Source organism: Dipteris shenzhenensis, chromosome 18 (assembly GCF_047967505.1).
Source record: "Dipteris shenzhenensis isolate YYH24624 ecotype China chromosome 18, Dip_SZ_1.0, whole genome shotgun sequence".
Classification (NCBI taxonomy): Eukaryota; Viridiplantae; Streptophyta; class Polypodiopsida; order Gleicheniales; family Dipteridaceae; genus Dipteris; species Dipteris shenzhenensis.
In genome coordinates, this window is record NC_141613.1 from 49,980,728 (window position 1) to 49,994,870 (window position 14,143).

General features: G+C 43.1%; 1 protein-coding gene across 1 annotated transcript in view; it reads left to right on the forward strand.

Annotated features, from left to right (window-relative positions):
- The first annotated feature begins 12,654 nt into the window (after positions 1-12,654).
- The window catches only part of LOC147891366 (putative glycosyltransferase At3g07620), a 28,835-nt gene continuing 27,346 nt past the window's right edge, over positions 12,655-14,143 (forward strand). The window contains exon 1 of the mRNA XM_087389203.1: positions 12,655-13,622. Within this exon, the coding sequence (XP_087245329.1) occupies positions 12,655-13,622 (968 nt within the window). The remainder of the gene's footprint in view (positions 13,623-14,143) is intronic.

Here is a 14,143-nt window from a genome sequence, read left to right on the forward strand (position 1 = left end):
GCCCTTTACTCATACCTTTGCTCTACATGTGCTCATGGCACCACAACTCTCAACACCTCCCCTTGGTGCCATGATTCTTTTGGCTACTGCAACGTGGTCAGATGTGAGTTACATTCCATCACCTCCCCTTAGTGCATGCATTGCTACTTAAGGTGGTCAAGTGTGGCTTTCACATGTCAATACCTCCCCTGGGTGCTTTCATAGCTACTCTCAGGTGGTCAGGCTTGATTTACAAAAGATAGGCAAGGTTGGCAAGGTATTTGTTTCTCAATACATTCCATTGATGTCACCTTCTGGCTCATGGCTTTTGATGACGACTCGTTTGCTTCTTTGTTTAGTGTAGCTACCTACATGATGCTTTGTTCTTCCATGTGCCTTGATGCTTTGTGTGTGGATGCCATGTTTCGGGCTATGGTCATCTCATGCACTTGTGCTTTTGGAATGCTTTCTGCATTCATGCATTGCTTTTTCATTTATTGCAAAGGTCTTACCAATTGATTACTTTCAATATTGGCAGTGTCTAATTGCATACAATGATTCTGATCTGACAGGCGCGTAGAGCTAAAAAAGATGATCACTTTTCCTTTTTGGAGCATGTCCTAATTCTTTCTGGATGGCAAGTTATGGCTTGTTGAAGCTTTTGTGAAGAAGAGGAACCTTTGATGATGTGGCATAGGGATTCACTGTGCTTGGAAAGGGCTTTTATGTGCTTAGTTGGCACTTATGATGATGTGGCAATCTTCTAACCCAAGTCTAAGAAAACTTAACCATGGTCCAAGCAATTGAACATAACCATGGTGATATTTAATCTAACCACAGTTAAATCCTATCTTGATAGGTGTCAAACTCCTAACCATAGATTAACCTAAGGTCATCCAGGCTTAGCTGAGTGGCTTATCTTCCACGTGGTCTAAGGTTGGAACCTTAGCAAAGGAGAAAGAAAGATTTTGCTTCTCTACACAGGGACGACGAACGCAAAGGATTGCGAATTTGGGCTCGTGGAGTAGGAATCAAAGTCTTGTGGGATTTCGTAGCTGGAGTAGTCGCTGCTCTTCGTTGGAGGCATCGGCTCATTGGAGTCTTTCGTGCAGTCGTTGTTGTAGAGGGTTGGAGCTGGTAGTCGTAGGCGATGTTGGAGGGCTTGCTGTAAGGTCGTATAGGAGCTACGACCTTTGAAACCAGTGCTGGATGCACTGAGCGTAGGCTGCTGGAGTCTCTGTTGGGCATAGGCTGGCTGGTCGACGCTGGGCGTAGGTTGCTGGTCAGAATTCATGGTCGTCGGCACTGGAGTCTCTGAGTAGCTGCAGCCCGTTGTGAGCTCGGAGTTGTCCAGAGGCGTTGGCGCTCAGGTTGGCTGGTGGGAGGCTGCTGAACCATGCATGCAGTTTGTTGGAGAAGGTCGTAGATGGTGCACTGGTCGGCGTGCATGAAGGTTAAAGCTACCTAGGCTTAGAGCCTTAGAGCTTGGAAGATGCACGGAGCTCACGATGAAGATCGCCAAGTCGATGTGCAGGGAGCTCACAGTGAAGATCGCCAAGTCGATGTGCTGCTACGAGCTAGGAGGCGTTTCAGTTCACTGTAGGATGCTAAATCCTGGTGTTGTACAGTGTGTTGCTACTTGCTTCTGTGTCACGACCGCGAAGCTACTACTACTGCTGGAGAGCCATTTACATGAAGGATTTGTCTGTAGATTCTGCCTTAGTTGGCTGGTGTGAAGCCTTAGGAGCTCTTGCTATAGGTATAGGACTCACAGGAAACCGCACAAATCTCTCTTTCTCTCAAAACCAGTAGAGCTTCGGGCTCGCTCTCTCAAATAATAGGATCTCTCCCTATCTATCTCTCACAAGGACACACATGCAGATTCTCTCTTATTCATGGAATTTTCTAAGAACCTCCAAAGATATCTCTCTCTCACAAACTCAATTAATCATGAATGGAATGAACAAATGGAAAAGAGCGGAAATCTTTCAACGAGAGAATGAAAGAATGAACACTAAAATAGAACACTCAACCTCAATCTAAAACTAATCTAGGAGAACTAGACCTAAGCTCTGATACCATGTCAAATCAGGGGATCGAGCTCTCCTAGTCACTGAGAAAACATCCTAATACAACACTAATCTAAGGAGGATGCAGCCTAAGTGCAAACATGATGAAGAGAGTGCTCATGACATGTACCTCAAGTCAATTAGGTTCCAAGATAGATTAGCTTGGACTCATAAAGAGAATCTTGAGAATAGTGCAAAGTGCTTGATTGATATTACTTCAAATAAACCTCCCTTTTATAGGTGAGGGTACTTACATCCATTTGCTTGCTCACATGTGGGATATCTCCTCCATGCCATGTGGCAGCTTGCCCTTTACTCATACCTTTGCTCTACATGTGCTCATGGCACCACAACTCTCAACAAACTTTATTAGAGGCAGTTTGTTTCTCATAAGTGGCACATAATTTCTTCCATAAATCTTCTGTAGTATGCTCATTTACTACTGTGAAATAAACTGAATCTACAAGATGAAGTCTAACAGTAGACTTTGCTAATGCATCCAACTCATTCCAATCATCCTCAAAAATATCTGTAGGCTTAGCTTCAATCCTTGCCAAGGGTTTAATTTGCTTCTTTTGAATAAGCACTCCCTTATCTGTTCTTTCCACAAAGAAAAGTTTGTCCCATCAAACTTTTTAATGCTGAAAGCCTCCTTTTTAGATATGGAAGAGGATGCCATGATGCAAATGAAACAAAATCCCAAATGCAAGTACCTGTAAGAGAGAAATCACACCAAATACTAGATGCACTCAATATGTCTGCCTTAATGAAGGATAGTGTCACCAAAACTCAAGGCTTAAAGCATAAAAAATGCATGTGACTCATGTGCATATACTATGCATTCATATGAGCAAATCTGGCCCAAAAGAAAATGTCAATCCGCAATGATAAAACAATGGCAAGTATTATGCCAACAAGAGCCAAATGCCACAAGCATAAACACCATCCATGGGCATAAGCATCAATAATGTCTCATCCAAGAGATCATAGCACAACCTGTGCATCCACTGCAATATGTCAAAGCTGTCCCTCAGCATAAAATAGCATCTGTGTGCTAAACGTCCATCAATAAAACATCCCACAAGGCAATCTGGGCCTATCAGCACATCCAACAAGGATTGCAATGCATCCAAATGGCCTATAAAGCATCCACTGCAACCCAATGCAAACCACAAATGAGCGCACATGGCTCATACTGCAACCAGAGTGATCTACATAAGGTATATCCAAGAAATCACACTCCACGGCAATGACCGCTAGTGAAAATAAAACCTGGGATGTCTCAAAGCATGGGCATCATTGCATAATCGAACTTAGCAAGACAATCTACAAATATCTCTCTTTTGCCACAACTCTAAAATCTCATCCAAGGATGGAGTAAGAGCCAGTCAACCCTTGCATTTCTTTGCAAAAATGAACCTTAGGAAACTTAACCTTAGCCAAAATGCCACATGGCAATCAATGAGAAGGTCTTGGAAACTTTGAGAACTTTCCTTCAAAGAGATGACAAAAAAACACGGAGAATCACGACTCCTTTGATTCTTCATGGAATGGCAAGTAGCTTTGTAGACATATGTTTCAATCAGTCCTGGATCCAACGGTACAGACAACTCTGCAAATGGAGGCCCAGATGTTGAGTTTCCACTCACACAGGAAATCACGGAATGAAGACGTTGGACTAGACAAAGCTTCACTATAGCTTTAGAACTTTACAAAATTCGAAGTAGCTTCACAGGTAGAAGTTTTAGACTACTTTGAATCCATTAGGAGTGCCTGAACTATAAATGGTGGCCTGGATAAAGAGATCCAACACACGAAATCCGCACAAGAAATCAAATTTCGTCACTTTTTGCAGGAGTTGTAACTTTTGACTGAAAACTCGGATGATAGAGATGTAACAACAAAAAATAAAGTACTCAAATTCTTCTACAACTTTGCTTCAGATGTCAGTGCAAGATTCAGCATTTAGAGAAAGATATATTCATCACAAATCTCTTAGGTCTAAAATAGACTGTCTTTTTGCCTCCAAAACCACATGTTGGCTTGCAAAAACCACTCTGAGAACTTTCCAAAGGCTTCTACAAGGTCTCTACACATCAAGATGCAGGTAAAGACACCCAAAGAAGCTTCTCCTTCCTCCCACAGAGCTGTAGCTGTAGACTTCGAGCTCCAGGCTCACACTTGGGCTCAACTAAAACACTTGCGCTCTGATACCAGTTGAGGGATCTCAACAACAGAAGCAAAACAAAAGAGGTTGAGAGAAAGGGAGAGCCAGAAGAGAGAGTTACACAAGTTTTTGGTGGGTGCAGAACACCCTTATCTTCTATGTCATCCATATATATATGTGTTTGAGTATTGTACATAACTGGGGTTAAGGTACAGTGGCCTTTAACCCCCACACTATCTTGCAAACTTGCAAGGGCACGTTCTTCCACATCCAGTTAATGGCTTTTGACTACATCCTTATCATCATGACGGGAGTCTTCCATGCCCATTTTCGGTATCTAATGAGGCATAGCTTCCCTTAGTTGAGGTGGAGGTGGCAGAGAAATCATAAGAGGACATGTGGTAGTGTGGTAAGATGCATGATGAGAGAAGTGTTTTGTGAGGTCCTATCCTAGCTGCCATGCAACACCCTGTCGTCAAGGAGGGGTATTGGAGATTGGGAATGCAATCTTTTTCACTTTTCTACATGTACCTGTAGCATTCCTAGCCTTCCTCATCACACTATCAGTTCTTTCAGCTTCCTTTAACTTCCTTGCTCTCTTTGCATTTAGCTCTCTTTGCGTCCAACTTCTTCTCATTGCTATGGTGATGGCGCATGCGCAATTTCATCCTTTCATCCCAATAGTGTATATTGATTCTCAGTCTATTGACGCATGCCTGCAAAGCTGAGGATTAGAAGCTTCAATAGCATTGATTGGCTAAAGGTGAACATCCAACAGGTGGCTTTAGCACTTTGTCAGCAGTAGCAGCTGGCACTCGGATCAACCGTGGAGTTTTTGGGTGAGAATCAGTTGCTCACCACTCAATTGATCTATCAGAGGCTGTTCTTGCCAATGGATGGGGAGCTATTGGTGCAACCATCGTGTTTAGCTGAAGAGATTATGGCACTTGGATCAACCGTGGAGTTTTTGGGTGAGAATCGATTGCTCACCACTCAATTGATCTATCAAAGGCTGTTCTTGCCGATGGATGGGGAGCTATTGGTGCAACCATCATGTTTAGCTGAAGAGATTGTGGTGGAGTTTGGCAACCTAGCTCGAGGTGAGTAAAAGCTGAGCACTTGCAAAGACATTCAAGTTTGTGATCTTTATCATCATTGGATTCTGGAGTTGGTCTGTTTGCAAGCAAAGACCTATACAAAGACCTATTCAAAGATCGGGTAGATTTTGGAAGTTTTATTTTCCTTACAACTTGACTCTACTGTTACTCGAAGGAATACGGCACTAGTTTTGACCTTGGAGCCAAAAGGACCTCTGCAAGATGTGGCTAAAGGCTCATCTGGCCGAGAGTCTAAGAAGCAGAGGCATCAAGGACCTCAGATCATGTAGGGAGTACTTCCTTCTATTGCTCCCCTTACTCCTTCCCTTGCAATCATGGCATTAACAGGGGTGCTTGTGAGTTTGTTGAGTAGTGGGTTGTCATCAATGTAGCTCAGTGTGGTGCCTCCACTTCCCCCACCGGTGATTTTTGAGTGGGTAACCCATTTCGATGGCGCCTGTGCCGAGTGTGGTGGGTACTTCATCAGGAAGTCCTGTGGTTGTTGCTAGTTCCCTTACTCAATGATGGCTAGAGTAGCTAACCACGGTGACAACATCCACTGTGGTGGTAGCAGTGAGACAAAGGCGTTGCGGGTGATGGCAATAGAGGAGGTCATTGTAGTTTCCAAGCTTGGGGTGGTCTCTCCGACACCCTTGTCTGGATTATCTTCGTGGCTACAACCGACACATGTTCAACTCCAGTTTTGTGCATAGCTACTAGCTCGACTTGTGATGTAGTGTTCTGCAGGGACCGATCCCTCCTGAGTTATAGCTTTAGAGATTGAAGTTTTTTAGCTACACTGTGAGAATGACACCCTGTGAAGTCAGAATGCGAGGATTTAGCAACTAGAAGAGTGGGTTGTGGTCCTAGAATCCCAAGTGTAGGTAGCTGAGGCTCACTTAGAGGACACATAGTAGTTGCATGCAGAGCACATTGCAGGAATTAATGATGAACTATTGTGACAATGTACTACCAATGGATTGGTTGAGTATTTGCGAGCCTTCCTTGGCACGATCAATGTCAACATGGAGCAGATGGGTTCGCTCCTTGTTGCTTTTCAAGGGGACATGCGAGCGGAGTGGGATAGAAAGATCGCATGCTAGCGAGATCCACCGACGTGTCAAGTTGTTGTTCCGCACCAACACCGTCTAGATACAGATGGTGATGTGGGTGCCAGTGTGGGGTCAGTGTGGCAAAGTGGTCCTTAGGTGCTGACAGAGTCTCGGGTTTAATGGGTTTGAGTGCTTCCACAAATTGGAGCAGTAATGCGGACAGGGGAAAGGGGGTGGTTGCGAAGTCAAGACCTACTGCTGGAGGAAGATTGGCACGCAAAGTATGAAGAATTGGCTCAAGACATTGTGGAAGCTATTGCTCGCTCAGGAAGAAAGGTACATGTTTTGAAGTGGCAAAGGCATTCCCTATGTTTTTTGTTGGAGCTGTGTGCCCACTCTTTCAGCATGTCCTTACCTCCTCGTCCTCCTTGGTAGAATGAAGCGGATCAATTTTTGGAAAAGTTTTACAATAAGGACACTCATTTCCCTGGTCTTCCTGATCCCCCTTCTTACGAGAACCAATTGTCATAGAGCACCCAACTACACAAGAAGAGTGTTGGCAACAACAACTGCCATAGGGTGCGTGGATTGAAGAAATACTTCCTCTTGAGCAATGGCCTACACATCAACTAGAGGATTGGTCAAAACCACATCCATTTCAGTGGAGCTGATGGATATGGAAAAGGATTTGCGGTTGAAGATATGGTTGCAGAAGAGGCAACAAGAGGCTACTTATGCAAGTTCAATTGCAAGTTCAATTGGAGCTGAGCCTACAAAGCAGTTGCAACTGGAGTTGAGTGAACGCAGTGATGCAAGACTGAGCATTTAAGTTGGCTTTTGATAGCCTCGTAGTTCGAAGAGCACCCAAAGCGCTATGTACTATTGCACAAGCAGGCAATGACAACCTGATTCTCACTTCCTCAGTACAGATAGATTCGGAAAGAGATGCTTGTTTTAATGCATCCTTAGTGTCAATGTTAAAGGATCCGATAAAAAGAGAAAGCTACTATCGCATAAGAGCACTCAGCCGAGGGAGCTTATAGGTCATGTGATTCAATCTATCCCAAAATATGTGCTTCATAATTTCACTGCCAGCTGACAAGATAAGCAGTTTTGAACATGCCTTGCCAATTTTCCTCATGACACCATTGTCTCTGTCATAGATTTTGTTGACAATTATTCATTTCAAGAGCAAGATGAGATACAAAGTGCTCATCATTGGTACAACAAGCAGATAACAACTCTTGTGCATATCACATATAGTCATTTGCTCCATTCTTCTATGACTGATACCAATCTGCTTGTTGTTGACTCATAGGAGTACAAGTTAGCACAATGCACATACCATTTCTACATTTCAGATGATAGGTAACATGACCCTTATTTGTGCAGCATGCTTTTCTACTGCATTGGGAATGGCTGAAAAAGAAAAATCCCCATGCAGAAAATATAAAACAACATTGTGTGTGGTCAGATGGTGCTGCCTCTCAATTTAAATAAGCCCATGGATTCTACTTTGTGTCAAAGTTCAAATCCCTGATCGGTCTAGACATGATGTGTTATTTCTTTGGGTCTAGCCATGGCAAGGGTGAACATGATGGATGTGGTGCTGTTATTAAGCAAGCTCTGCTTAAACACTAATTAACATGCCCTTAAGAAAAACTCAATGATGCCCATGATGCTGTAAAATGGCTTACAGCCGTGTATTCAACATACACTAAACAAAGCCGTAACAATAGTGTAGCACACAGAGTGTTTCATGAAGTGAAAGTGGATGAAGTGCAAAGGAGAATCCGACATGATTGTAAGAAAATTAAAGGAGTTTGTGATCTGCACATCATATGGAGCTGAGTTTCGATGACCTCATTAACTGTTTAGAAGAGGGGGATAACTTTGCAGTTGTCAACTGCCTCTGCCTCTATGTTCACATGGAGTGACAAACAATGGAGAGACAAACAATGACTCGCCATAGTTTGGGAAGAGTTTCGATGACCTCATTAACTGTTTAGAAGGGGGATAACTTTGTAGTTGTCAACTGCCTCTGGGGAGAACAAGGAAGATTGTCCTATACTTTTTGTTATAGTGCACAAAACCTAAGCACAAGGTTGAGAAAGCATTTAAGGATAATTGGGGAACAACCTATGAGAAGTGGGATGTAGTAGCAGAGCTTTTGGGTACAAAAAAACATCCAAGAGAGGCTGCAATTATGAACTGCTACATAAGCGTCCACAAACATTTGTGTACTCTCATTTAGTAATAGCTATTAAGTTCTAGATGCAATCTGTGTCACAATGAAAGAAGGCAAGAGTGTCTTCAAATTGGATTTAGACACGCATGAGCACATCTTGGGGTGTCTTGCAGTGGTGGATGAGGATGATGAAGATAGTACTAAGAAAATATAGTCTCATTGCAAGGAAATAATATTCCACTTATCTTGGAAAATGGAAAATGTATTTAAGACTAGGCTTCTTTTAATAATCCCAACTAACCACCACACTTGTTTTTGTAAATACCAAACGATAAATCCCATGTTGTTTTTAGTATATCCCAAACAACCATCACGTTGGTTTTATTAACAAATCAACAAATCCATTCATATTGTAATAATAGAAACAAACCATCGTGCTGGTGGCTATTAATATCCTAGTGTGCAACCAACCACCATGGTGGCGATTACTTATCCTTCACTACTATTGTGCTATCCTAAAATTCATTGCATAGTGCTATACTAAGGAGCCCCCCTTAGACTGGTTATCTTTAACTGTTAGATTTCGACCACCGAGCTACTTAAAGCATTTAAGTATTAACATGGAAGCAGGTCGACCCAAAATCAGGTATTACGAGCACCATAGATCATGGATGATGGCAGTCTGATAAAGTCCACAAGTTCAAGGAATGCCTGCAAGATTTTTACATTTTAAAAAATACGACGATATTTTGCTGTTCAAGGAAATTTAAAACTCCCAACTATCTTATTAACCTCTCTATAGCAAGCATCTCCCAGCTCTTTGATGAACTATCATATACCTCATTACACACTCAGACCACCAACTGCTTGCTTGCCTTTGTTGATTTGTATGCCCGTAGTAACTCCTCCTTTCAGTCGAGGTTCTCTTCATCTCGGTATTGGCGCTCTATACAACTTTGTGTCACCATCATGTCCTGCCAAAAGAAACCTACATCATGAGCTTGACAAGTACCTTAAAGGAGTAAGAAAAACAATAGCCACAGAAATTAATATTCACCGTCATTGGCGACTCCAAAGTCATACAGCTTATTGCGAAGCATATCCTCCTTGTAGCTATTTTTCTCCCTCGTCTTCGGATCTATTTCTCGGAGGGGGTCATCTAACATTGTTCTCAGATATAACATGAGCATTCCAAAGTTTTTTGGGTATGCCATAGATTTGTAGGAGATTTGTAGTAGATGGATCATTGTACCGAGTTTCCGGACTAGATTTCATAATGGGCTCTTAGTTGTGTTTGCACTGCATAGAGTTCATTGAGCCCGATCTTCTCATTCTTCTTTCATAATACCTGACATATCCACCTTTCACCATTCGACTATTTAATCGAAATCTTTTGTCTCACATTAGTTGTTTAATCAAAATCTTTCATCTCACATTAGTTGTTTAATCGAAATCTTTCGTCGCACATTATGCCACTGTCAAAGGATACTATCTAGTCACATAGCTGAGAAAACATCTCTTCAATTACTTTGAATATATATATATATATATATGTATGTATGTATGTATGTATGTATGTATGTATTAACAACTGCACTTACATTGAGAAATATGAAATCCCATAACTAATTCACAATTCTTAAACGAATGAATTGTATGCGATTCATCTTGTCTTGTAATAATAATAATAGAAGCAAACCACCATGCTAGTGGTAGTTATATTCTAGTGTGCCAACTATCATGCTAGCAACCAACCATCGCATTGGTGGCAACTAAGTTAATATCCTCGTAATAATAGAAGCAAACCAATGCACTGGTGTAGTTGTATTCTGGTGTAGCCATTTTTGGGTGTAGCGATTGATTGTACCCAAGCAAATATTGACCCACGCAATAATAGAAGCAAACCACCGCATTGGTGTTATCCTAAAATAGATACATTGCCAAGTAAACGCTAGAGAAAATTAATAATTCAATAGATTACACACAAATTACATAGATTACATCTCATTGTCCAACCTCCTCTTACCCTTGCATCCCGTTGGCCAATGAATGACATGTTGCTGCTTGTGCTTGTTGGAAGGAGCAAAGGCAGTGAAGGGCTGAGCAAAGGCATGGCGACATGGTAGACAGCTTGTGTTAGGGCAAGGTTAGCACTAGGATTATGTTTAGGATTAGAGTAAGTGCAAGGTTATAGTTAGGTTAGGCTAAGATAGGATTAAGGGTAGGTTAACTAAGTGCTAGTGTTAGTACCTTAACATATGTAACATCAATGTGATTGAATGTCTATTAATGTGAAAGTTGAAGTTGCGAATTGATGTGGATTTTGAGAATGTTAATTTGATATGCATTTTGTTAAAAATGTTTGCTTTTGGAATCATCATGATTGAAATTATGTAACTAAAGTTACATATTTTAGAGTGAATTGGAGCCATTATGTACCCATTATTTCCTTTGAAACTTGCATATTGTTTTCTTTTCTTCACACCTCAATGACATTTGCCTCCTTGACTTAAGACCATATCCTTCAAAATATGAAGTCTTCTGAAAAGGTGCATGGCTCTTCAGGCTCACATACAAGCTTTTGCACTCTTTTCATGGTTTCCCCTGGCTAGTTTCACAAGTTATAACCTTTAAAAAAGATAGGGGCCAAACTATTAAAAAACAAGAGAGCAAGAACACTTGTGGGCACTATTCCAAGGTTGATTGGGTGTGTGAGTTTCGATAATGTGTTAATAACGCACATGCAACGAGGGTTCTTTAGAAGTGGAGGGAGTTGTTTTGTGTGTGCGTGGGTGCGTGTCTCTGTGAGAGAGAGAGAGAGAGATGAAACACTTGGAAAGTCACAAGGGGTTCTAAAATGCATAAATAGGCTATTTAGGAAATAACGCACATGCAAGGAGGGTTCTTTGGGAGTGGAGGGAGCTGTTTTGTGTGTGTGTGTGTGCGTGTGTGTGTGTGAGAGAGAGAGAGAGAGATTTAAAAACTCTGTGTGTGAGAGAGAGAGAGAGAGATTTAAAAACACTACATTTTTTGAAACACTTGGAAAGTCACAAGGGGTCCTAAAATGTATAAATAAGCTATTTAGGAAATGAATAGGCATTTTGTGAGTACAATCCACTAATAATCTTAAAGCTTAGGTATTTTAAATAAGCTAATTGGAATCTATTTGTTATCGTTGCTCCTAGCTTAGACCATCCACACATTTCTCCAATAGAGAAACATGGCCTCAAGACCTTGGAAACATAATGGGCCTTTTAAGGAATTGGAAAGCATGGAATGATGAGAGGTGTCCTTCCTATCCTCTAGGGAAGGCCATAGTAAAGGCACCCCTCCTTACGAAAGGAAAAATTCATTTTTCCCTCAAATTTCATCGCCTTTTTGTGATTGGTTAGGACCATGTGATCACCATTTTCTCCCTGTTTTTCTCTTCTTTTTATTTTGGGCATGCATTATTTTCACCTAACTCACTCATCTCCATGGTCCACCTGACTCACTCATCTCCATGGTCCACTACGAGGGGCACATCTGCTCGAGACCTACCTACCAAGCAACAAGAGACACACCACAAGATTTGAACACGAGGACCCAACAGGCAAACCTAACCCAACTCTGGTAGGCAAACCTGAGACGTCCTACCCATGAGGTGGGTACAGGTGCACATGGTGGACTCTAGAAATATATTTGAGTATGGATAAGACCACTGTCTCCATGTTTCCTTACATAGGCTAAGAGTCAAGACCCTTGGGTCACATGTGCAAAGACCCGTAAGTAGTACTTCATGGCATTAATAGAAGGATGAAACTCTATGAACGTACTTAGAGACGAATATTTCACAACCGCAGAGACAGAGGACGATGCTAAGCTTCAGTGCTTTGGGTTTCTCGCAAACGGCCGCCTGCGCTACGTTACAAAATTGCTTCTGCCGTCCCGTCGCTTGTGAAGCTAGTATGCAGGCACCAAATGCTATGGCAACAAACTGATCCGGCCCGAAAGCTTCTGTCACTCATCATCCACGGCATCACGTACCGTCGTGTCACCTCGCACAATCGAACCAAGCTGCGTGTAATTATCGCGCAGCTAGCAGCTTGCCATCGCAACAACGATGGTCAAATGCGGACGCCGGACCTTCGTTGCAACGACGTTGGTTTCCGCTTGCCTGCTCGTCGTGCCTTTCATGCTGTGGACATCCCTCTGGGCTCCTGTGTCTTTTTGGGCTCCTGCACGATTCTTGATTGGAAGAGAAGGCCAACGCTTCTCGCCGGATGCGCATCAGTTGATCGTGCCTGCAACAACTTCGCAACCAGAGAGTGATTCCACGCCGAGTGACCTTTGCGAACTAGCTTCCTTCCGCGATCACTCTTCCTGCGCAAGACTCGTTCCAGAAGCGGAGAAAGGCTCGTTCAATATCTTGAACAGCGGCGATTCTTCTTCAGGAGTCCAGCAAAGCCCCCTCCAGCCACGCCATGGCAGCTCCAACGCGCCTACCACGATCGGCAGCGGCCCCTACCACGACTGGGACTCCTTCCACGCAGATTTCAATGTCATGCTCAAACGCTTCCGCGTCTTCGTCTACCCGGACGCCTTCAACAATCGCTCTCGCTTCGCCAACGTTTTCGCCCCTCTCGCGCGCGCGCAGCTCTACGACCGCAAGCTCGGCAACTACTTCAGCGAGCATATTTTTAAGGCCAATCTGCTGCGCAGTGCCTTTCTGACCCGCGACCCAAACGAAGCCGACTTCTTCTTCCTGCCATTCTCCATCAACGCACTGAGGAACGACGTGAGGGTGAGGGAGGGATACAACATAGCCAAATTCGTGGCGAAGTACGTGGAGGAAGTGAGCAGGAAGTTCGAATTCTGGAACAGGACGGGAGGGGCGGATCATTTCTACGTGTGTTGTCATTCAGTGGGGAGGACAGCGGCGAGCGAGGCACCGACACTACAGAGGAACGCAGTGCAGGTGGTGTGTTCTTCGAATTACTACCTTGCTGGCTATGGAGCTCACAAGGACGTGGCGATGCCGCAGGTGTGGCCTCGCCCGCACATCGCCAACCTTCGCCCTGCTCATCGCAGGTACCTTAATCTGCTAAGTTAATTCCCTCTTTACTTCAAATTACGTCTAATTCTACTCTTAATTCCCTCGTCCTTACTCCTATCTTTACTTCAAACAAGTGTAACTTAATTCCCTCGTTACTCCTATCTTTACTGTAAATGAAATGATTAATGCAAATAATTCTCCTCTTAATTCCCTCTTAACTCCACCCTAAATGAAATGATTAATGAAAATAACCTAGGTGGTCACCCTTAGCTCCCTTGTTCCCGCTACCACACTCACCACTCTCTCACTCACTTGTCCCTTCATGGCCCTATACATCGGCACGTTGCCTAGGATTGGCAAGCAGTAGGCCAAGGTCCACGATGGTGTCAAACACATGCACCCCTCTAACATACATCCCTGCTCTGGCCACCAGGCCAAGATGCTAGGCCTTGTTCCCCATCTTACATGAACTAAAAAGAGCTTTCATAAATTCAATGCTCTCATCAAATAGCCTCGCCCCCCCTCAATCCAAGCACATATATAGATAGAACTCTTA